Raw genomic sequence first — 26,513 nt, 5'->3', positions numbered from 1 at the left:
CCAATGACCCTAATGACCAAAACATAATGTTACACCTCACAGCAATCAATCATTGATGCTTTGTGGCAGCTTTCAGCAGGATCACTGGCCAAACATACTTCCAAATCAATACAGAAATAGTTAAAGAAACACTAAAGCAGTGTTTTGCAATAACCATCTCAGTCTCCAGATTTGAACCTTATTGAAAACCTGTGGACTGAAATGAAGCAGGAGGTCTACATGCACAGCAGGTAGTGTTGCCTCACAGCTCCAGGGTCCTTGGTTCAAATCCTCATGTCTGTGTCATGTCAATGTCTGTGTGGATTTTTTGGGGATAGTCTGTCATGTGTGTTTCCCCTGGATTCCCAAAGACCTCCCAAAAACATGCCAGTAGGTGGATTTGTTTACGCTAAATTGACCCAACTGTGCACTTGTGTGCATTGTGCTCTCCAATAGACCGGTTCCCCATCCAGGGTGTATTCCTGCCTCATGCCCAGTGTTCCTGGGATAGACTCCAGATCCACCGTGACCCTGACCCTCTCACTGATAACACAGTATTGTTAGAGGACCTTGTCAATTTGACTCAAATTTCTGCACTTACTCTGCCATTTTAACACAAAACTGTAAATACCTGAACTGCTCAGCTCTCCATTTGGACCGTATTTTGCCTCAATGTTAAGCAGTTTTGGAAAAAACAACAAAAAAGACCTAACAAATACGTGTAAATTCAATCATAACTCAATTAATAGTAAGGCATTCACAACCCCTAAGCCAGGACGTTCTCACAGTCACATTTCTTTAGGCTTTGAAAGACATAGACAGATCCCAGATCAGTATTCTCATTTGCAAATTTGACAAATATAGTGCATGGCATTTCTGGGCGTGATGCCCACTGAGCTCACCTGTTCCATCTCCTGGGTGCGGGCCGTCTGTGCCAGAACTGATGCCAACGCTCTACTGTTTTCACTATCTAACAGAGTGCTATGTTTGAGCTCACTGCTTTTACATTAATTGCTCTATTTATTTCCACTTTTTGTTGTTTTCTCTATATTTCAGTTCATTCTGTTCTATTTATTGTCAGTAACATTGCATGGTCCTTTTGCCAGATCCTAATTCTGCATCACTGCGTCTTGCTCTGTCTTTTTCTTTGGCACCTACACAATAGTCTATTATTTATCTGTCATCTTATGCTTTAGTTTCTCAGAGAGGTGCAAAGTCGGTTCCTCTAACAGATGGCTTTATTGTTGGGTATCGTTTCTTGCTTTCTGTCTCTGAGTCACCAAGTGAAAAGCCTTTCAACTGTCAAAGTACACATGCCCACACACACAAGTGACATGTAGCCTCCCTATTGGGAAAAAAAAATACAAAGTTCACTAAAGTACACTAAACTTGATTATGCTACAGCACATTTCAATGATCACTGTGCTAGAATGGAGCAAGTATACAACTGTACAAGTGTACGTGATAAAACTGACGATTTTGCTGAGAAGATACACTCTTAGATGCACTGGGACACTTCATCTGTGATGTTTCCTGACGTCATCTGGTGTTATGGGTCTTCAACATCAGACATCCTCACTCAGTTGACCCAGCTGGGATAGATCAAACCCCATATTGCATCCCAGCAGCATCTGACCACAGATCATCCATTTTGATCTAAAGCCATCTAGAGGCTCTTTTGGTAACCTCTGTGATGGAGCTGATGGCTTTTCTTTTTGCAGCCCCAGTGATTCCAAGTAGTGTGAGGACTTTCCTAAGTGAGCCCCTACATCCTACTTTTATTGGCTCCCACTAAGCCCATCATCCCTGCCTTCGGCACTCTTCCACCGGTTCCTGAAATTTGGCACACTTCCTCTCAATCACTTTCACAATGTGGTCTTCCCAGGGCAAAGTCAACTCAATCAATGCCAGTTGTTTTGACGTCTCTGATAGAATCAACATGTCAGGCTGCAGAGATGTTGGCATAATATTGGGAGGGAACATGAGCAGCTTGCCCAGTTCAATGTTCAGCTGCCAATCTGATGCCTTGGTGAGCAGGCTTACTGGTGTTCTGGGCTGCAGCTGGGGCTGTTTTCTGGCTCTCACAAAAGTAACCTTCTTGCTGGGAGCGCAATGGTGCTTGCTAACATTGAGGGCAGTAGAGATGCTTTCTCTCATGGCTTTAAGAACGTGGTCATGGTGCCAGCATTAGGAAACATCTCCTAGGACATTTGGGCAGCTACCGAGGATATCTTTAGGAGACCATTTTCCTGTGCAAAGAGGCCAAATTCATACTTTTTATACACAAGAAAACATATCAAAGTATTGGTATCAGTATTGGTATTAGTTGGTATTGGATTGAAATGAAACCCAGCGGTATTGCTCATCCCTAATTAATAGAGTATTTTGCTATCATGTATGCACTTACAGCATATAAACGTACGACACTGCACATACAAGGTGTGGACACAGGGAAAGACACACACTAGGAGGGTAGATGAGGAAAAGAAGAGCCCCAAACAATATTCAAAATACCTACCCTTATATAATACCTATAAGAAATACAGATACCTAGAGTTTTAGTATAGTAACTATAAGCATTTTCAAAATATATTTGATCATTTGTATATACTTCTACTGTACACTCAAATGCTAGACACCTCAAAAAGTGGTGCAAGAGGTTTTGGGATGTATTTGGGCATGTAATGCATGGATTGTTGTAGTATTTATAATTGTCATTTGGTTAAATACTGTATATGTGGTATCTCGCTGTATAGACATTCCAGCAGTTGTGATATGAACATCCTGAGTGTGGCCAGTGTGACTTGGTGGTACAGTGGGTAGTACTGCTGCCTCATAGCTCCAGGGTCCCTGGTTTGATCCTGAGCTTGGGTTACTGTCTCTGTTGAGTTTTGCATGTTCTCCCCATATGTGTGTGTGTGGTGGTAGGTGGATTGGCTATGCTAAATTGCCACCGGGTATGGATGAATGTATGAATGTGTGTGTGCATGATACCCTGAGATAGACTGGCACCCTATCCATGCTGTATTCTCCCCTCACCCCATATTCCTTGGATCCACTGCAACCCTGACCAGGATAAAATGCTTACTAAAGATGAATGAATGAACTGTCCAACACATATTTGAAGAAGGGAATGAAGGCATGGAAAATTACAAATGGTCATGGTTAGCATTGGTATTTCTTGCAAATTTTATCCAGAATCCAACAAAATATCCCTAGGACTTTAAAATTGGGTTGATAACATCATGCTGTTGCATTATTAAATACTGATTGCTCTATTACTTTTCCCTGTCCTGTGTTGCAATGTGTAATTCTGTATTTTCCCTATCCTGTGATGTGATAATCTGTATTTCATCATTTACCCACCCAAAAATTTCTCCTTCACTACTTCTTCAACAGCCCAATTCACCATGACACAAAAACTTCAATGTGAGCATGCATCATTCTTCTTATTTTATTATCTGAGATGAATGAAGATCCTTTCAACGCAAGAACTATTGAGGCACATCTCCCTGCTTCCATGAGGGGAATGAGGGGTTATAATACCAATGGGAATCCAATGTCAACACAAGTATTCCACATTTCAGTTTCTTCCACATGTTGGAAACGTTTCATTGAGTAAAAGAAGAAAAGAACCATACCATTTTTCAAGCAGGCAGGAGTTCAAAAATGGCTGCATTGTATTTGCGGTTGAAACGTTGGCTTTGGGGAAGGCATTCCTCTCTTTCTTTCTCTCATTCTGAGACAGTATTTCCTCTCCAGTCTAAATGCAGCAGTCGTGCTGGTTATCCACATCAGCTGAGCTTTCTTTGATTCACACAGCTTCACTTAAAGCCGCGTGAAAGCCTTGACCTCACTGGTAGGATAAAAATATATACCCCACAATTATTCCTCACAATGACTCCAGGAAGAGCCAGTATGAGAGAATGAATGAATGAAAATCCTGACAGTTCTGTCTTAGAAAAGTAAGTATTTAAAAGAAGTCTTTTGGGGACAGAGGTGCAGAGGTTCTCCTTTATTGTTTTAAAAAAAAAAAACTGAAGCTACATTGGGCACAGCTGAAGTTATAAAGCTATAAAGAAAAGATGCCGTTAAAAATAATGAAAATAAACATTTCTACATTTAAAAAAATACCAGTAATAAACTAAACAAAGGTAATATTTGGTTGTCATAGCAAAAAAAAAAAAAAAGTAGTCTCAGGTACAAATTTGTGGCAACAGTTTAGGGAAGACCTACATATGGTTGTGATGGTTAGGTGTCCATATACTTTTGGACATATAGTGCATATCAGATAGCATACTCTTCTCCTCTCAGTGTATGGGTTAGGACTAACTTGACTCCTTGATTTATGATCAAACTTGCGTTTACCTGGTTGCAGGACCTCAGTAATATTTTCACGATATTTTCACATTTTTCCTGTTTTCCATTTTTAGAGGACTCGTCCAAAATATTCAGGTTTTCCAGATGTTCCTGGACACATAGGAAATCTGAACAGTATGACCCAAACTATAAAACAGTTCAATTTGACCAGGAATTTGAAAGTAGCTCTTATTGCTATGAAGTGTTGTTCCTGTGTAACCTCAGACTATGCAGAGAACAGAGAAGTGGAGAGAGCAGTTATATTAAAGTCAAAGCCTGTACTGTCATCTAGTGCTTGTTCACAGTATTGCAGTCCTACTATTGCAGTCCTGTTGTCATATAAACCTCAAATTCAATTAAATGAATATCTGTGAGCACAGACCATAATCCTATACATTTATATGAGAAAGCTTGTGTAGATTCTTATGAATTTGTAATCATGAAACCATGATGATTAAAGAGATGAGATGAACATTTCACTCGTTTCTGCTTCAATGAGCTCATCTAATGAGATAAGTGTGCAACCAACACATTCTGGTTTTAATGTCACATGACATTTCACTGTGTACACTCTAGATGCAGTGCATGCAGTGTGTGTTATTCAATTCCAGTTATTATGGTGCTAAATGCAAGCAACTGTTCAGAGCGTATTTTGCTTTCCTCTTCACCCTGGCTCACACACACACACACACACACACACACACACAAAGAGAGAGACAGTAATAACTGTAACAATAATGCTTCATAATCTCAGATTATAATACAATTACCATTTTAGTAACATGCTATTTGACTAAAGACTAAAGGTTTGGTCAATTTCACAACTCTGTGAATCAGTGTATAAAAATCTCTACTGAAGTAAACAAGTGATGCTTTTAACTCTAATAAAGCTGACCTTGGCTGGTGGCACTAGCAGCTGGCAGAGTTTGTGTACCACGTTTCTCTGAGACAGGATTTTCTTGTGTTTTCTGGACATCAATTGCAAAAAAAGTAAGTAAATAAATAAACTAAATTAAAAATTGATACTACAGGTCCTGTATACATCACAACCTGGATCCAAATGTATTAATACACTAAGAATGTTATTTTTTCTTGTTTTGAGTCCATTGACATTTCTTATCCCTTATGGCCAGGCCAGATCCTGACACGCTTCTACTGCCGCACCTTCCTTATGCCTTAATAATTGTAAAAAGACGTGCAGGTTTTCCAGAGTATCAGTGTGTACTGAGATATTTAGAGTACACTAGCTCTAACCTGAGGAGCTGATTTTGTTCGTCTTCCCGCTTCTGCTGCATGCTGCTTATTTCCTGTCTGTGTCGTGCCCAGAGAGAGCGCAGTTCCCTCCGCTGGCAGGCTGTCTGCCTCAAAACATCTCGGTAAGTAAGCGAGTCTGCCGTGAGCGAGTTAAGGAAGATGAGGAGACAGCTGACATTCAGACATGCAGCACACTCTGCATACACACAAGTGAGGCTACAGTCATTAAGAGATAAGGCTTAGTGCCTCAGCATCACTGATAAAATAGAAAATATCTAGGATATCATTTAATTCACTGTAAATCACCATTTTTTATAGTCATCCTCAGGATATCTATCTGTGATTGCTTTATAATTGATGGCTTGTTCATTAAAGTTTAGAGAGTGTGTGTATTGACATTGTGAGTAGTAAGGTGTTGAAAGTGTGTGTATTGATAGTGTGAGTATTTACTGAGGTTTTGAGTGTGTACTAAGGGTTTGAGTGTGTGTTTTGAAAGTGTAAGTGTGTAATGAGGTTTTGAGTGTGTATAAAGGTGTCGAGACTGTGTGTGTGTTGCCAATGTGCGGTATGGTGTGGGCATTAAAGTGTTGAGTGTGTGTATTGACATTGCCAGCGCTCAGTAAGGTGTTGAAAGTGTGTGTGTATTGATAGTATGAGTATTTAGTGAGGTTTTTAGTGTGTGCTAATGGTCTGAGCGTGTGTGTTTTGACAGTGCGAGTGCATAATCAGGTTTTTAGTGTGTATTAAGGTGTTGAGAGTGTGTATTTTAACAGTGCAAGTGTGTAATGAGGTTTTGAGTGTCTATAAAGGTGTTGAGACTGTGTGTGCTGCCAATGTGCGTGCATAGTGCGGCATGGCATGTGCATGAGAGAGTTGAGAGTGTGTGTATTGACATTGCGAGTGTGCAGTAAGGTGTTGAAAGTGTGTGTATTGATAGTGTGAGTATTTAATTTTGACAGTGCGAGTGTGTAATCAGATTTTTAGTGTGTTTTAAGGTGTTGAGAGTGTATATTTTAACAGTGCAAGTGTGTGATTAGGTTTTGAGAGTGTACTAAGTGTTGAGAGTGTGTGTTTTAACAGTGCAAGTGCGTAATGAGGTTTTGAGCGTGTATTATGGTGTTGAATGTGTCTACTGACAGTGTAAGTGTGTATTAAGGTGCACAGGGTGTTGGTGTGATTGTGTAATGAGGTTCTGAGTGTGTATTAATGTGTTCAGAGTGTGTGTATTGACAGTGTGAGTATGTAGTAATGTTTTAATGTGCTGACAGTGAGTGTGTAGTATAATGGTTTAAATTTCTAAATGGCAGAGGTAAAAGTGAGCAAATTTGTAGTACACCATTTGAGACAAAACTCTGAGCTTTTTTTTTTTTTTCTGAGAGAGAGAGAGAGTTTATAGAGTTTAGCTTTCTCTACTTTTGACACTGGCTCTTGTCTTAAATAATGTACTTAAATGTGTGCCTCCTGGTATCAAGGCAAGTGTATGAGGATATTGAGGCAGTGCTCGGATCTGGGTTCTCCTTACTAGAACGTTGTAACCCACATTACGCTGCAGACGCAGTGTGTTCATGTAGTGCTGCACCAGAGGAGAGTTTCCCCACACGTTAAACACACACTGCTTCACCTCTATATGTCCATCCACTGCATGTGACTGCATGGAGGGAGAAAGATTATTACTTGTTCTTCTGCGTGTCCTTTCCATCAATCGACAGTAATATTGTATTTCCTACAGTCATGTAATAAACAGCTATCATAAATAGACTGGACAGAGAGAGAGAAGTAGGGTTTAGAATAAACAATAGGAGGAAGAGAGAGAAAAAAAGACAGGAAAGACAGGCAAGACAGATAGAAAAATGGGAAACTAGTAGGATTTTTTTTTGTCTGGTGTAAGCCCCTGTTTCTATAAATTCCTGTAAACTCGTTGAATTAAAATAAGACTAGTCAATGATATCTTGTAAATGCCGACTAAAAGAGAATATAAATAAATGAATTAATGAAATAATTAATTATTATGGCACCACAGCCTGCACAGTTAACAGACACTTGAACCATATTAATGAGGAGATTCAATGGTAATTTAACACACCAGATTCAGTATAAAAGACATATCTAATGTTAGCACATAAACAATGACAATCAAGCTCACCGATATCACAGTCGATTATGTTCCACTAATTAAGGAAGCCAGAAATCATGATTAAAAAAAAAGATGAATAGTGCAGCATTAGTACTGATAAACTAGGGAAAAAGAAGAGAGAAAAGAAAAGAAAAGTAGCAAACAGAGAGAGAGGGAATGTAAAAACAAGTGATATTCAGAGAATAGAGATAATGTGATATAAATAGATTACAGTACATAGTACATTTTCTACATTTCTGTACATTTTCTATTGTGCACCTGAGCACTGTGCTCTAGGAATACTGTAATTACCTCTCTAGCTGAGGTGTGGTTTCTGTGCTCAGTAAGAGCTTTTAGATCAGATCCTGGGATGTTCTGTGAAGCTGCTTTCTCCACTGAAACACAAGATCGATGTGACCGAAGATTAAGAAAGACCATAAAGAGCGAGATTAACAACACAGAGACACGTCTTACTATATTTGTGAAGACCTCCCATTTACATGATTATTAACGCAGCTAATTAATCTTATGTTACACCTTAATCTAACCCTATTGGCTCTTTTAGTATTGTAAATAAAAGCTTGTGTAAATAAAACAGTTGTGGGGACCGGCCAAATATCCCCACAAGGTCCAAACCCTCTCACTCTCTCACCAATATACCAACATACCACCTACCACTAATGGCTCATATAAGATTGTTGCTTCGCTAGTTTTCTTATAATTAGCAATATAGCATGGCCTGTATTGCAAAACAGCAGCCGTACATGTCATTGTGTGTGTGTGTGTGTGTGTGTGTGTGTGTGTATGTATTGCTCTCACCCTCACTAGTGCTTGTGTGGCTTGTAGTAGTGAGCTTGTTCTTGGAGTACAATGCAATGGCCTGACTCACCTCACACGGACTCTTCTGAAACACATACAGTATTTTTCATTCATTCCCTTCCACACTATGCTGTGATGCTGTGTACTCAATGTGTCACACTGACCATTCTCTTCTTTTTTACAGCTGTGAGGCTGCCGGAGGGTTCAGAAAAGAAGATGCAAGAAAACACACTGTCGATAGAAGTCAGTGATGAGTCTGGAGAAAAAAAAAAAGAAAAAAAAAATACTGATACACATACTATAGGTGATTCCACGACTGGCATGACATATGTGTCCTGCTGATAATACATTTAGAAATGTGTACATCAACCTATGCGCATATTTAATTTATTTAATTTAAAATACAAGATTCTTGTATTTTTTGTATTCATCCATTTAACATTGCAGACTTAAAACATCCTTTCTTCCATTAACTTAATTCTGTACATGTGACCAGTATGGATAATAGTCAATGACAGTTTGTGTATTTGCTAAATCAGTGGCAATAAACACAACGCTGTTACTCATTTAAGAGCAAAATGCAAAGATGTTCAGCAAAGAAACCTTAAATGCATGTTTTCCTAAATTCAATGTTCTATTTAAGAACCAGCAATTCATCTATAATGTAATATGAATTACAGTTTAGCGTATAAATATGTCCGGCATTAGGAGTGTAAAGATACCGCGTATCATATTGTTTCATTCAATACGAGGTTCTCGACTCGACACGTTTGCATATCAAACAATACATTCTGCAGACCTTATTATAAAGTAGGCTATTTGTCATTTGTCAAGGTGAATTAAACATTTAAACTTAATCAAGCCCACACTCTCACCTCTGAAAAACAAACTTCCCCTGTATCTCAAATCAAGACAGGCTATGGAGGTTTAAAAAACATGCTTCCATGAGCTAGTACGCTAGCATAGTAGTATACTAGCTAGTATTAGCTTATATTAGCTCAAGAATAACAGCAAGAGGAGCTGGAAGATTCCCCAAAATCTTTAAGCACTGGCCTATAGGAGCATTTTGCCTTCTCGACACTGCTGACTAGTGAGAGTTGGGCCGAAACAATACAGCTGAATCTGCCAAATATGTGTACAATGCACCATTGCTAATGTGGAACATACACACACGGACACACAGCAAGCTCTCTGCTGCACTCAGGAAGCCTTTGCTCGATGATGGATAAAGGCCTGGCAAAGTATCTCAAGGGAGGAAACTCAGCATTTGGTGATGGCCATGGGTTCCAGACTTCACGCAGTCATTGACTGCAAAGGATTTCCATCCAAGTATTAAAAATAGTCATTATATTTATAATAATGTTAGTGTATCCAATTAATTTTGAGCCTGTGAAAATGGAGGGACTATGTAAAACATGGTTAATGCAATGGTTTTTTTAAACCCCTTGAATTAAAGCTGAAAGTCTACACTTCACTCACATCATGATTGCTTGTATAAATATATACACATACATACACACTAATCAGCCATAACATTAAAACCACCTAATATTGTGTAAGTCCCCCTTGTGCCGTCAAAACAGCTCTGACCCATTGAGGCATGGACTCCACAAGACCTCTGAAGGTGTGCTGTTGTATCTGGCACCAAGACTTTAGCATCTGTAAGTTGCAACACGGGGCCTCCATGGATCAGACTTGTTTGTCCAGCACATCCCACAGATGCTCGGTCTGATTGAGATCTGGGGAATTTGAAGGCCAAGTCAACACCTTGAACTCTTTGTCATGTTCCTCAAACCATTCCTGAACAATTTTTGCAGTTTGACAGGGCACATTATCCTGCTGAAAGAGGCCACTGCCATTAGGGAATACCACTGCAATAAAGGGGTGTACGTGGTCTGCAACAATGTTTAGGTAGGTGGTACATGCCAAAGTAACATCCACTTGAATACCAGGACCCAAGGTTTCCCAGCAGAACATTTCCCAGAGCATCACACTGCCTCCGCCGGCTTACCTTCTTCCCATAGTGCATCCTGGTGCCATCTCTTCCCCAGGTAAGTGCACCTGGCCATGCACATGATGTAAAAGAAAACGTGATTCATCAAACCAGGCCACCTTCTTCCATTGCTCCATGGTCCAGTTCTGATGTTCACGTGCCCATTGTATGTGCTTTCGGCAGTGGACAGGGCTCAGCATGGGCCCTCTGACCGGTCTACGGCAACGCAGCCCCATACACAGCGAGCTGTGATGCACTGTGTGTTCTAACACCTTTCTAACCTAGCCAGCATTAACTTGTGTGTACAGTGCGTGTGCTACAGTAGCTCTTCTGTGGGATCGGACCAGATGGGCAAGACTTTGCTCCTCACATGCATCAGTGAGCCTTGGGCACCCATGATCCTGTCACCAGTTCACCAGTTGTCCTTCATTGGACCACTTTTGGTAGGTACATATATATAAAATGCTTGCTTTTGCTTTACTAACAATATATTATATCGATCGAGACACCACTGTATCATTACACCTCTATCTGGTATTACATCATCAGTGCAACAGGAAGGGAGAGAAGAGAAAATTAGAAAGGTAGGGAGAGAGAAAGAGAGAGAAAATTAAATCTTGTGTGTTTAACAGTAAGGAGGAACTCGGGTGAACACTGCAAGGTGATTTTGAGAGCTCAATAAAGATTAAGACTTAAAGACAAGAACATGGGGACATTTTATTCCTTTGCAAGGATGAGGGTGGTTTGAAAAAATGACATACCACTCTCCTCTTTTTTTTCTCTCTGTAAAATGCTGCTGGTCTCGTTTGCCTCCAGAGCTTCAAAGTCCCATTGCTTGTAGACTTCAGGAGCAGGACAGAGCCCTAGAGAGAGAAAAAGAGTGAGAGACTGACACCAAAATACAATGCTCTGTAGAGACAGAAAGGCACTAGATTCTATAACAACTCCTTTGACCCAAATACTTGTGAACTCCAATACTCAGTGCAACAGTTCACACAAGACTGACTCATTTCCTTTCGACACGCATGATAAATCTAAGCCTGATTTATTGCTTCAACACTATTGTAGAATCAAGCGAAGTCAGTAATTCAACAGGAGGTCTCTGTTCTCTCTGCTCTTCTGATATATTTTTAAAAATATATATACTTATGATATACTTCTCACTGATATATTTTTAAAAAATCTGAGTGATCGAATGTGCTTATTAACAGACTTAAATATGTTCTTCATTGCATTATTCATTCAACTGGATATAGGCCATTCAGCTGCTTGAAAGCTAAGATATAACACTATAACTATACAAGATTTGGCTAATAATGATTTATGACGATGGTCCCGGGTGCATTTGCTGTCCTTGTTCTTTGTAATGGAAGAAAACGTATCTAATTGATTCATTACGCAAAGCTGGCTATTCAAAGAGTACAAAACTTTACATAGATTGCCTTTACATACTTGTCCAGCAGCAGAATCACTAAATCTGTGTCGAGCTTCATCTCCTTCTCTTTAATAAATTACTCCGTGTTGGAAAAGCGCTGCCGCTGTTTATTCTGGCTTTACTGCCTTCCTTGTCATTAAATTTTGTTCAAAGTACAACATGTTTTTTTTTTTTTTTTTGCTCAGAGGAGAATTAACTGGCTGTGCTGGGCGCTGGCTGATTTCGGCCATGTTTTTCTTTCCCAACAGCCTGAGGCATGTGGCACACCCACAATGTATAATATTTTCTGAATTCTCCCCTAGAGAAAAACACTTGTAAAGGGATCTTGCTCCACTTCTTCATGGACAACGTTTCAAGTTTCTTTGTAATTCGGGCGCCGCAGCAAAAAGGCTGCCCACTGCTCCGGGTGTGTGTTCACGGTGTGTGTGTGTGTGTTCACTACTGTGTGTGCACTTGGATGGGTTAAATGCAGAGCACAAATTCCGAGTATGGGTGAGTCACTTCACTTTCACTTTACTTCACTTTAATTAGTATATATGTCTTTATTGATAAATGGGTTTGGACATTTGGACTGATCTGTTCAATTCAGACCACAGGTTTTTAATATGGTTTTATTTCTCAAAGATAAAAGCTCAACTCTGCAAGTAAATGGAAATGTTTTGTCCAACATATCCTGTTTAATTTTAGTTTTTACTTGAATTTTTGTTTCTATGTGTATGTATGGGTGAGTCTTGCTTTGGGTATCTGCTTATATAGCATTTATATTCAGTAGCTTCAACATTTGTAAATAGCTACAAAGTGAAGGACTGGAGTGAGAACGTGGCGAGTTGATGCCCTTGCTTTTCTGTTTTTCACCTGTTTAGATAGGGAGTTATGAAAACAAACATTTTCATTTCTCTTTAGTTTACACATTCTCAGTTTTCGTTTGCTGTTGTTTTGGTCTGGTCATCACCCCTACTTTACTTACAAATTATCAAATGAAAAATTATGAACTAATTAATGATAATAAATTAATATTAAAGAGTATATGCAATTATAGTGTACATAATAAACATATAAGGAACTAGGTGAGTTTATCAGACCAAAATAAATAAAAAAAAGATCTTGAAGTTGAAAATCTGGTGTATTGCCCAAAAATGACATTTCAGGTAGAAATCCTTCATTACTTAAAGAAAATAAATAAATGTTGAAATAGTTCTGGAAACAAGCGTGTCCATGACTTTTCCTACAATTTTTTTTTTACTTTAGCTGTGCAAATAAATAACAAAAGCTCCAAGAACTTGTCTAGAAATATTCATTTAGATTCTGCTGCTTCGGTTTTACCTCCGATCCACTGGTAGGCGGTGGAGCACAGAGCTGTGAGGAAGGCTGGATCACGAAAACAGCACGACTGAGGGAAGCAGCAGGAGAAGCAGCAGAACAGCATCTGACTCAGTATGCTGGGGAAATCCTGAAGAACCGAACACCACAAAGCATCTCACCACTATTATCCAAACATCTACCTAACTCCACCTAACACCAGAGTGTGTCACTAGAGTAACACAATCCTAGTTAACCAGCAGGGCACAGGTGTCGATTCAGTGAAAACAATCTAGTGTGACTATGTCTATGAATCATTTCTAGCCTCCCAAGTCTTTCTGACTGACAAAGTCATACACTTCAACTGGGTTACTAATCACTTATAACACATTAAGATAGTAGGAACAAATTCTACTGTTAAAGAAAGGGGAAAAAAACACATTTTAATGTGTTTTAGAGCTCATGTTATACTTTAAATTGCCCATGTCTACGTCAAAAAAATAAAACTGCAAACAATGAAGTAGGCCAGGATAAATGTATATCTGTTATGTCACATGTTTTTACATGTTTTTACATATTAATTTTCCAACAGCAGATATTAGACTATTGGAAGGGCAATAAAAAAAAATCTACTGTATGTGATATATGTTATATTAGGGTTTTGTTTGTTTGAAATCACATAATTTTTAAGCAATTTTAACATAATTTTAGCTAAAATTGTGACTATACATATTTTAAGCTTATTTCATATTTGACTGCATTTAATATACTATTTTAAGAACTTTTTTTTATATTTTAACACAACAACAATCAATATACACAATATACAGTATATCACATCATATCCATATGACAACTAAAGTATTTAATATGTCTAATTATGTCACAGCCTCAATCACAGCACAATGTAAATGTTATTCATGTTTTGAGAATTTGCTTACTAAAGTAGTGTAGTTTACCGGAAGGAAGATGGTGCCACTGTTAGAGGACAGCGAGCTCTGGGTCAGAATGCTGATGTAATTCTCTGCAATCCGGCCAAACAGTCGATCCTGAGCTTTCCTGTCGGGCTGAAAAACAGAGAGAGAGAAAGATAGATTGGGAGAGTGAGAGAAATTGAGATAGACTGTCACTCAGAATGATAATTTGGGTCCTAAACAGTGCCGCAGGTGATGGTGCAGAAAGCTAAAGTGCAGGAAATCTGTCCCCTGGTGCCTCCTCTAGCTCTGACACGCATGTGGGGAAAGATTTATTACCATATTGCTGATGCTTATCCAATCATAGAATCTGGAAGCCATAAAATTGACTTCTCACGCTTCCCTTAAATTAAAACCTTGACCTAAAAATATACTTTCTAACTTTTCTCAGGCAAAAAAAAAAAAAAAAACTTACCTGAAAGTTCTCCAGGAAGAGCCACCAGAACGAATTGATGACGAAGCGTTCCATGGTGGAGGAAGAGAGAATGTTATGGAAGACAGCCTTTAAGATGGGCTATAGAACACAATTACACACATACACACACACACACACACAAAAAAAAAAAACAGGCACAAGGTAAGATTCAAGTGAGCAATATAAACACAGAAATTGCTGCCGATGGTAAGATTTGTTTTATGTGGCATTTACTAGTGCATTAAATACACAGTGTTAAGGAAATGTGAAATAGATACACCATTAACATTATGCTACATTATGGTGTTTTTCTGATGGTGGTGGAGGGTGCTGTCTACATTTGCATTATTCCATGCACCCCGTGCCATGTGGATGTGGGCGTGGTTATCCTGCAAGAGACCACTCCCACCAGGAGAGAAATGTTTCCGCGTAGGATTCCAGTCAGAAGAACTTTGTATTGATTTGCAATGCCTCGTCCCTTAAAGAGGACAAACCATGCCAGCAAAATGCCCTAAACAGTCTCCCCGCTTCTGTTTTCTTGGTGTACACTCCCCCACCATGGAGAACATGAAGAAGGATGATTCATTTGACCCTATTACTGTTTTCCACATCTCTATAGACTCCAGTGCTTGTGGTGTTTGCACTCTCTCACGTGCATTCATCTATTTACTGATGTCTTTGCTGTAGATCTAAATGCAGATGTCACTGTGCCTACTGAAACACAGCCAGCTCAGCAGGCTTTGTGACTGAAGCCCCTGCCATCAGTGCACCCATAATGAACCATCTTTAAAAGCGACTTAGATGCCACAGAGCATGGTAATTTGCTTATAGCTTAAATATATCATGCAGTACACCTGTCTAGAAGCATATCTACACTGGATAAGCTACTGAAGGCAAAGTGATCATCCTAAAAAAATCCATTTGAAACAATATATTTGCAGTTTCCTGACCAAATGATTGAATACTTTATTATGTTGTTGATGCTGGTTTTGAAATAGGTTAAGGTAAAAGCAGATATTGTACCAAAAACTGTCAACATGCATTGTATGGTTATCATACTGTGGATTTTCCAACCATACTGCCCCTATACCACATAACATTGCAGTATAATTCTATAAAACTTAATTGCACTTGCAGCATTGCTTATTATCATTATCATTATTATTATTATTATCTTGCTGAGTTTAGTGTTCATTTTTCATGCTTTCCTGCTTTCCCTGCTGGAACACTTATGATTCATACAGTCGCATAATTAGAGACGCACCTTGTGCACTAGGTGGCGCTGTGCCTGTATGACACGTGTGACGATGGCTCTGTATGCAGTATTGTGTGGCAGAGTTACTGGAACATCACCGAACTGTGGACACTGGTACAGCTCCACCATCTTAGGTATGTCCTCCATCTTCTACACACACACATTTATATATATATATATATATATATATATATATATATATATATATATATATATATATACACACACACACACACACACACACACAGATATATACACACATAATGAACACGTACTGAAGGTAGTGTCTGAGAAAATGATTGAACAGTCTGAGTACAAAATCAAGAAATATTTATGTTACCAATGTTACTTAATGCCCAATGATTACTAGAAAAAACACCAGGACTCTAATTTTTTTTATAGTCCCTTTACACACACACACACACACACACGGACATGCTGATGCAGAGCCAACTGGCCCCAGTCCTCTAACCTTTTCAGTGGCCATGTTACTCTTGCACGAAATTGACCAGGGGATAGTGTGGGGCTTCTCTCTCTCCTCTGTGGTGATAACACACACACACACACACACACACACACATTCACACAGAGAAAAAAATCAAGCAAACTCAGTTCAAGAGTGTGTATAGACCAGACTGCATCTGAACACAGACAAAATTTCAATTAGTGTGTTATTTCTAATACTTCGAGGACCTCTGCTATTGGCATTGTCATCAGCAGCATTCTTTAATACCCACTATTACCATTACCATTACCTTAGAGTACTGGTTCGAGAGCTCAACAAAGTATGACAGTAATATCACGACAAGCAGGAATACCATTTTTAGGCTAAATAATTATACATACAGTATGATGCCATTTCAGTTATTAGCATTTTAAACTCTAAATGTTTGTACTTGCCATTAGCTGCAGACTCCAGGTGGCCTTTTGTATTGTCACTGCTGATCTGAAACACACACAGGTAAAAACACACAACCGTGGAGTATAATTATGTAATATACAGTAGTTTTGGGTAATGTAGTAAATTCACCCATAATTAAATAAGAAACCTGTCTTGGTGATTACAGACCAGGTATCCTGATATTCACAGATACTGTCACTAAATCCTGTACTATAATTACTGAAAAAAAAATTACACTTATTTAATTTGGATCCTGACATTTACTCCAGCTGTGAATGCAGAGGGAAAATAAACTGAGCTGCATTTAGGGTGCCAACTAAGCACAGCAGTGAAGCCTCAGGGCAGTGTGTGTGTGTGTGTGTGTGTGAGTGAGATAATCTGCAAAATTCTTGCATTCTGCATTTTTAATGTACATTTTGGCTTACATCCCTGTTTTATTCCCATACAGCTTTTTTTCCTGAAAAAATTGATGTTACAGAGAAAGGTTTGTGTTTTGTTAAGCAATATTAAGTAACTGACCAGGTTTCTGATAAAAACTTCATAAAGGGTATAAGGCATATCAGCTTGCCTTATCATAATATTTTTACAGTTGATATTAGTATTGCAATATGAACTGTAAACTGTAATCTTTGCAATTTAAGTAGTTTTTTTTACCTAAAAATCTTTTGTGAGTGAATCTGTAGGCAGATTTTCATGTAATATTAGTGCAGTAATTTTAGCATTATAATATTATTGTATAATGAAAGTAATATCATTAGCATTAATAATATTAAAAATAATCTTAAATTTCAGGTTTTTTTTTTTAATTAAAACACACAGGTATAAAATGTCAATTATCTGACGCCATTATCTGAAACTATATCTTTTAGTGCTCAAAATATTCATTTTTTTTGTATTCAGATTAAAACCAAAGGTGGGTGTGGTTTATACCAGAAGCGTTTTTTAAGTTACCCGACCACTATGCCCTTGGTACACTGGAAAACTCTGAGAAAAAAAAGCTTTCATTTCCTGAACTGCATACAAGCAATGTATAGCAAAAACAAAAAAATTGGCCTTACCGTTCCAAGATAGGTAGATAGATAGATAGATAGATAAAAAGATAGATAGATAGATAGATAGATAGATAGATAGATAAGATTTCTTTAGTTTTTTACAGATATATTGTGGAAATACGGATTTATTTTGGAGCTCAGTGAGGCATTGTTAAGGTGGACCTAAACTCAAATAGTGCATCTCCTATTTGTATCATGTTACCTTCGATGTCCCATGACAGGGTTGCCAGGTTCCAAAAGACCTGAGCTTGATCAGCAGAATTCTTCTGGTCTCGATCTTCCATGCACAGTGTGTGTCCTCTAGCCAGGAATTGAGTGCGGCACCTGACCACTTTTGCCATGTGTGCTCCTTTCATTCTTGCCAAGAAAGTTCACTTAGCTTTGCTCCTTTGACTCTGTTTTTGCACTGTTTGGTGCTATGGTTCTGAAAAATGTCAAGGCTGCTTGGCTTTCTGTGCCAGTGTACCTGCGCTCACTTTGTGTAGCCCTGTGCACAGCTCTGTAGCTCCATGGATCCATGGTGCAGCATACAGAGTGAGGATGCTTGGTGGTGCTGTGACCCTGGGGACTGTGTGCACCATGGCAGAGCCATCAGTGGTGCTGTGACCAGCTAGGGCTTCGTAATTCAAACATGGCTCAAACATCCTTTGAAGGACTGTGCTAACCAGGTAATTTTTGTTTTATTTATTACTATTTTTTTCCTTTTTGCTATCAGTTTTGTATAAGAAAGGTGAATTATTATTATTATTAAGGCATTTTATAGTGGGAGTGCTGGAATTTGAAGCAGCGTACATGAGGCGTGAGCTATGACGTCACACCCAAATGATAATCAAATAATTTTTTAACAAAGAATGTGTGTTGATTACAATAATTACACCACAGCGTGGCCGATTTCTCGAATCGCATGGTGTTACTTAATTTTCTATAATAGCACCAATCAGAATATTTATGATTGTAACATAAATGGTAGGTTTATATTAATGTGCTTGTTCTAGCATGTTTTTATTCCTATAACAGCCCATTCACAAGGACTTGTATTGCAGATGTTCCACATAACCTAAGCCTAATAATAAACTGATTAAAACATGTTAAATAACAAAGGAAAGCATATAATCGTCACTTTTTATTGACGTTGATAGAATAGGATGTGCACGCCATTCTGGGCAGCTCCTAAAATCCTAACTACTGAGTGAGTTAGCATGACTTTATCTACCAAAAAAAAAAAAACAACTAGGAAAAAAATCATTATTTTGTGACCTTGTTATTCTAAGGCTTTGTCTGGCATCTTAGTGAAAATGAGTTAACCACATAAACTTCTCCAAACTCATAGATAAACCTGGTTTTATAAAGTTCTAGCTATAAGTCAATCATCATCCAGAATGAACACAACATAGATAGCCTTGACCAATCAAATATTCACAACCACAGACAACTTTCAGCTTTCAAGATTTGTTAATATTATTAAATGCTTTGCATGAATTGAAATTTGAAGGCAAAATATTTAGGAACAACTTAGGAACAAAGTGAATGTGTGGTTTAGAAGTTAGAAGATACCTTCAGAAAAAATACTATTTACTGAAAAGCATGCATTTTCACAATGCCATCTTAACTGGCTCAAAATGTCTTTCTCTGACAAGTAATTTAATGAAATTGCTTTATATGAATCTGTCAGGTATAATCTTAAAAAAAATGGAAACAGTATTTGATCTTACAGGATAACAGTGTTTGGGCACTGTTCAAAAATGTACATGTCTCAGAATTTTGCTACTGTAAATTTGAAGTAACTTTAAATGCAAATTTCAGTATTTGAAAGTTTTGCTAGCTGGAATGTCAAAACTTTGATGTATCATATCTCATAATAGCTCTTCTTTCAGATTATGATACCAAGGTCTCGACTTGATCATTTTCCTCTTTCCATTTTAAGATTTTAAACTATATTTTTCTACAAAAATAATAACAGTAATCATCAATAATTTTGTTAATTCATAGTTCCAAAAATACTAATATTTTCATGCCATAAAGGAATTTATAAGCTAAGCAAAACCAGTGTTAATTCCACTTTAGTGGAAGCGTGATCGTTATTGGTAGACATGAACCAAGTGTGAGCTACCTGCACAAGGCTGCTGTGTCTTTGCAGCAAAGGTAGATGGGAAATTTCCTCACTTAGACTCTCCATGGTCCCCACCAAACATGCTAACACACACTGGGTTGAGGAAATTCAAATCAACGGGGAAACAAATGTGGGTTCTGGAAGGCTGAAGTCCAGCACAGTTAGGGTTTAACCCACACAGTTTAACCTGCTAAAGCTCAGGACTCGTTTATTAAACTGTGCAGAGGCTTCACATTATCCAAAACTGTAAACAAATAGGAAACATCAGAGGAAATCTATGAATTTAGTTCACTTATTTGGGTGTGAGCATGTGCATTTTGTCCACGATACAGTAATACACACCAGTCAGCCATAACATTAAAACCAGCTGCCTAATATTGTGTAGGTTACCTTTGTGCCACCAAAACATCTCTGACCTGTTGAGGCATGGACTCCACAAGACATCTGAAGGTGTGCTGTTGTATCTGGCACCAAGACATTAGCAGAAGATCCTTTAAGTCCTGTAAATTGTGAGTTGGGGCCTCCATGGATCAGACTTTTTTGCCCAGTACATCCCACAGATGCTCGATCAGATTGAGATCTGGGGAATTTGGAGGCCAAGTCAACACCTTGAACTCTCTGTCATGTTCTCAAACCATTCCTGAACAATTTTTGCAGTTTGGCAGGACGCATTATCCTGCTGAAAGAGGCCACTGCCATTAGGGAATACCATTGCCATGAAGGGGTGTACTTGGTCTGCAGCAATGTTTAGGTAGGTGGTACACGTCAAAGACACATCCATATGAATGCCCTGACCCAAGGTTTCTCAGCGGGTTTCACCGGTTGTCCTTCCTTGGACCATTTTGGCAGGTACTAAGCACCGCATACCGGGAACACCCCACAAAACCTGCCATCTTGCAGATGCTCTGACCCAGTCGTCTAGCCATCACAGTCTGGCCCTTGTCAAAGTCGCTCAGATCCTTACGCTTGCCCATTTTTCCTGCTTCCAACACATCGACTTCAAGAACTGACTGTTCACTTGCTGCCTAATATATCCCACCCCTTTGCAGGTGCCATTGAAATGAGATAATCAATGATATTCACTTCACCTGTCAGTGGTTTTAATATTATGTCTGATCGGTATACTGTAATTAGTAGTATGTTTGTAAGCGAATACATTTATTTTATAATGATAATTTATGTTATGTTATAATATATCATATTCAGAAATCTGTGCTAAACTACAGCCATCAAGGAGCATGGCAACAATTGCATTCATGCATACACTTACACACATACAGTACATGGCACCCACTTTTTCTTACTTTTATCCTAATTTACTTTCCTTAAGGATACTGATGGGGGCACGTGATAACTCCCGAAGTCTCTCGCATTTCTGCTTCACGGTCATGGAGGTCTCTCTGTCATCCTCATGGCACACCATGACAGGCATACACAGCCTGTTTACCTCGACTACCGCACTCTGTGCTTCAAACATGGCACCTACAGCAAAGAAAATAAAGGAAACAAAGCCTTTAGGTCTCTCTATAAAGATACATTATCTCAGGAGTAGTGAGAACACAAAACAGTCCCCAGAGTTCTTACTCTTTTCTTGTGAAAAAGACAAGATGAATCGATTGATTGACAGTATAGATAATAAATAAAGCTCTAAACCCCACAGATTCAGAACATTAGTGTTTTGAATCTGATGCTACATTCAAATAACTTTAGAAGTTTAATTTAAACCAGAGAAGTTGACATTTTTCACTATAGCAGAAAAAGCTAAGCTGCTGATGCTAAGTGTAATTGCAGGGATTAATTCTGGTTGTGCAGGAATCGTCCATGATTTACCGGTATAATTCCTCCACAAGAATTTGTCATCCCGTGATATTGATGATATAGTTGATGACATGTTTACGTGCCACAATGTGGGCATCTCACCCGTAGAACGAGAACAAGCATGGCAGAAGGCAGAGTTCCAGCCCTCGACGAGGAAGAAGAATTAATCCCAAAAAAGGAGCTTCCTCCATAATATGGAAGCAGTTTGGATACAGAAGATCAGATGTGAATCAGACGGCTCTCAAGACGGTATGCTGATGTGACTTGTGGCCAAAAAGATCGTGTTGAATGTTAATATTTTCATATCGTCATTTATATAGTTACCGCAAAAAATACCATGAAATATCGTGATATAGTTTTAAGTCTATATCACTCATCCCTAGTGCAGTCTTTTCTTAGTCTTTTCTTTCCACTATCACTATACTATTACACAGAATAAAAGACTGAATGGCTATGTGCTGTTTTTAGTTATTAGATATTATCCATAGATCTCAGTTGCCTTATATCTTCGAATGACTTTAACCTCCTGACTGGCAAGTACATTTGCCTTCCCGTGTCAAAGAGTTCTACACGAACACATCATTACTGTAACAAATGAATATCTATATTCTGAATCATTTCTGCCTTTCCATATATTTCCAGGTCTGGGAAATTCCACTTTTTTTTTTTTTGGCATTTTCCCAGATCTAAACAAAACCCCTTGTCTCAGTTAAAGGTGATGCTTAATAGGTGAAACAAAAGGTAAAAAAAAAAAGGTATAGCATTGTGTCAAAATCTGGTAACGGTACATTATAAATCAGTAATTAATAAATAAATAAATAACTAAATAAATAAATAAATACTTTTTAAATGACCTTTATAACAAAAAAAATTTAAATATTAAAAATTTAAGAAAAAGAAAGAAAAGAAATCCAGTCCCTTAGAGTCAATTGTTGTGTAACTTTAACACAAATTCTGCTACCTTTTTCTTTTCTGTATTCTGATACTCTGGTCTATTTTAATTCCACTATTCCAACTAAAGTATTAAATTAACAGTGTTTGTCTTCAACTGTTAGTTTAGAGGCAGTTTAGGGGGAAAACATATCTGCACTTGTTTGGCTTATGGACAACACAGTAAAAGGTCAGTTTTTAAGGTGTCTTTAAAGACCCAGTGAAGTGCCTTGAAACACTCAGGGTTATTTGATGTGTTGACGTAATTTCCACTGAAATAGGAAGTCAGGGCGGGACATACCGAGTGGCTCCTCCCCTTTTTAAAATAGACAGTAGCATTTAGCTAACCTCACAGCCCGGGCTAAGCCGTACTTGACAGTTAGTATCACACAATAACGCAAACCCGAGCAATAACGATGCCTGTCACATCACGAAGCCGTAAGCTGGCACTAATACCTCCTTCTTCAAAGTGAATGAATTCAAGCCATTTCCTTCTTAACCAACTTACAGCTGGAAAACTGAATAAAACGCGTGTGTTCGAACAGGAAAAGACACATTATGCTTGCTGATATGATTTCCCTCACCCAACAACATCAACCTCAGCTGCTGATTCAAGACAGCATTTGATTGGACAGAAAATCTGACGAGAAGCTAAAATGTAGAAAGATGTCATCAAAATTGTTGATCTGTAAATTCTGAATGCATATATCTTCTAAATGAGAATTGTGTCACTGTTTTGGAGCATACTGGCTTCTAGACAACTTTAAGGCTAACATATAGTACTGTGCAAAAGTCTTAGGCACATGCAAAGAAATGCTGTAGAGCAAAGATGCCTTCAAAAATAATGAAATTAAATGTTTCTACATTAACAAAAATACTATAAAGAGCAGTAAACAGTAATAAATGAAACAAAGTCAATATTTGGTGTGATGATCCTAAAAAATTAGTAGTCTCAGGTACAATGTGTGCAGTTTTATAAGGAAATGAGCTGGAAGTGTTACTGAGCATCTTGCAGAAGCAGCGACAGTTCTTCTGGAGACTTTGACTGTCACACTCGCTTCTTATTTTTGCAGCAAAACCCAGCAGCCTACATTATGTTTTCATCTGAAAAATGTCTCTTATGTAATCTGCTGCTTTCTTTACTGACATACAAACATTTTTCTGTAATATTTAATTTTTTGCCTGAAAACTAATGTTTGGAAATCTAAAATGTTTTTGTACTGAATTAATAATGTAGAAGTCATCAAATAAAAATCTATAATAGAGTTTGTACTAAAAAAAATTGGGTGCCTAAGACTTTTGTACAGTACTGTACTCACATTAAAAGCTACAAAACTTCAATGTTGATTTCATGGAGACTTTAGTGCTAGTTTAGACGTTTTGGTCCTTCTGGCTTTCCATACAGACCCCTAACTACTCTGAGTGCGTTTAAAACAAACCCTCTCTTATTTAACTGAATAGTACCAGAAACAGTAAGAACAGTTGTTTGTTTTGGAGGTGATTTACCTCACATGAAAGAAGGCAGCACGGGTGATTTATTCACGCTAACTCCTGACGCTTCCGCGACGTTCCCGCGCTGCTCAGGATGTTCGGCTAATTGTTGTGCAACGCAGAGGTCGTTACTATGGTAACCAACTGCAGACGCCTCTGTGAGCTAAGCTAGACAGGACAACAGCGCCGCCATTTTGGAAGAGGCAACCGGTATATACCTGGCTTGTGTGCGTTCAAGTGCTCCTGGGAAGTTCGTATTTACGAGTTGGGAAGTCGTAATTACGAAGTCAGGTGCGTTCAAGACACTTTTGTCTGACCAAGATGGCAGTGTACTTTCTCGTATTTAAAAAATACAGCAGGGTTTTTAACTCTACTTCTAGAAAATGAAGAACAAAAAATGCACTTCAGGTGTGTTTTTTTAACTTCATGTTTTTAATCAATTTATGAAGCCACTGTAAACTTTGTCGTTACATATTATATCGCAACTGTACAACGCTATCGTATTTTGTGTAATTAGGCAATTAGCTTGTTTTATTGTAAATAAAAAAGCCTGATAAATTTAATACAAATTATATTTAAAATGATAAATATACATATCACTGCTAAACACACATTCACTTTCAACTAATTTACCCTCAACTACAGACATTGCATCCATTGATTCCACCATGTTTTCTAACTGCCACAACACCCCCAACTTTTAGAAAATCCCGAGTTTCCCACTCACAATTACGACTTTGTGGTGGCGTTCAACTCGTAAATACGATCTTTCCCTCATGACTTGAACGCACCATGATTTTAGAGCGTCCATTAAGATTTTCTCCAAAGAATGCCAACACGCTGCAGCATCTGGATGGAAGATTTCCCAACGCCTTAAAACAAGGAAACAGTGAATTACTTTTGACAGACGGAAGCTATGATAACGTGTGTTTATTTTTAGAGCGATTTGCAGGTGTAAAAGCAGGTAATGACGTGCAACGGCAGAATGGACTATTTCCATACGTCACAAATGTCTACAAATTTTTGAGTTGAAGGGAGTTTCATGCACTCTGGCTGGCATTACTCTTGGCCAAAGACTTAGGAGAAGCAATGAGCCACTGAAGTAGTCGTAAATAAGGAATAGTCGTGAATAACGACTTGTGTGAAAGTTCAATTGTGTGAAAATCCAATACGGTAAATTTGTAGTCATATTAATAAATGGATAGTAATATAACTTTTATTGCACATTAAACCCATGGGCATAGATTTGGTTTGAACGTTGATGGTTTGAAGTGTGAATGGGTATGCTTCCTGATATTTTCTAATTACACTTTAAAAAAAAAGATAATAATAATTTTGAAAAAAAAACCAGCTTGTTATATCTGCAGTGTCATTACATAATTTCCCTCTGTTTATCTATCTGTCTATCTATCTATCTATCTATCTATCTATCTATCTATCTACCTGAACTGTTCCTCCTCTCCCTCTTCTGACTGCCCTACCCTGCTGCTGCATTCACCTTGAGTCTGAAACAAGGACAACATATCTAAAGCATATCCATTAAAGATGTTCACTCATGACAGTACAAGTGGTAAAAAAGGTGGAAACTAAGTAAAAAGCGCCTAGTTTCGATTTGAGGATGTTCACACTGGATGTGTCGATTCCGTCGAAGCTTCATATCACCCCAGAACGTTCAGATACCCAACAGCAGAGCAGTCTGCAAACTGCAGATGTTCTATGAGTCTGTGGTGTCTAGTGTCATTTTCTATGCAGTGGTCTGTTGGGGAAGTAGCATGAAGGTGGCAGACAGAAATAAACTGGACAAACTAATCAGGAGGGCTGGCTCTGTACTGGACCCTGTTCACGTTGTGGCTGAGAGAAGGATGTTGTCAAAACTCCACTCAATCCTGGACAACCCTTCTCACCCACTACACAGTGTGCTGGTCGACCAGAGGAGCTCTTTCAGCCAGAGACTGATCACTGCCAAGTGTTCCACTGAGCGCTTCAGAAGATCTTTTATCCCTGTGGCCATCAAGCTGTACAACTTCTCTCTATAAGTGCTGGGACTTTCATGTGTAATGCATATGCAATACATGTTCAATTCATGTGCAATAAGGGACTTTCATGTGCAATACAAATTTATTATTACTGCCTATTATTAATACTAAGATTAATGTGCAATTGTAACGGGTAGTATTCATATTATTCATTACACTACCCAACAGACATTCACATTAAGACAAAGTTAATACGGTTATAATTCTGTTCAATATACAAAGTCATATTTCATCTTGTTCAATATTTTGTTTAATGTACAAAATAATTTCGTTATAACAT

General features: G+C 38.3%; 1 protein-coding gene across 4 annotated transcripts; it reads right to left on the bottom strand.

Moving 5' to 3' along the window:
* Positions 1 to 2,716: 2,716 nt before the first annotated feature.
* Positions 2,717 to 24,377, bottom strand: LOC113533522 (protein FAM227A). 4 transcript variants are annotated; one of them, XM_053227359.1, is made up of 17 exons: positions 24,213 to 24,377; positions 21,294 to 21,440; positions 19,959 to 20,041; positions 16,796 to 16,841; positions 16,368 to 16,435; positions 15,905 to 16,045; positions 14,641 to 14,739; positions 14,193 to 14,318; positions 13,276 to 13,402; positions 11,279 to 11,380; positions 8,689 to 8,780; positions 8,525 to 8,609; positions 8,018 to 8,100; positions 7,083 to 7,240; positions 5,593 to 5,733; positions 5,234 to 5,306; positions 2,719 to 5,007 (listed from the first exon to the last, which is right to left on the bottom strand). In XM_053227359.1, the coding sequence occupies exons 2-17, from the start codon at positions 21,433 to 21,435 to the stop codon at positions 4,936 to 4,938; spliced, it is 1,638 nt and encodes a 545-aa protein (XP_053083334.1). In that variant the 5' UTR covers positions 21,436 to 21,440; positions 24,213 to 24,377; the 3' UTR covers positions 2,719 to 4,935. The 4 variants fall into 4 exon arrangements, with proteins under 4 accessions (XP_053083337.1, XP_053083334.1, XP_053083336.1 ...); XM_053227361.1 differs by having other exon boundaries at positions 14,211 to 14,318; XM_053227360.1 differs by having other exon boundaries at positions 14,641 to 14,727.
* Positions 24,378 to 26,513: the final 2,136 nt, after the last annotated feature.

The sequence above is a fragment of the Pangasianodon hypophthalmus genome, chromosome 21 (assembly GCF_027358585.1).
Source record: "Pangasianodon hypophthalmus isolate fPanHyp1 chromosome 21, fPanHyp1.pri, whole genome shotgun sequence".
NCBI lineage: Eukaryota > Metazoa > Chordata > Actinopteri > Siluriformes > Pangasiidae > Pangasianodon > Pangasianodon hypophthalmus.
This window is presented reverse-complemented; position numbering and strand designations above follow the sequence as displayed.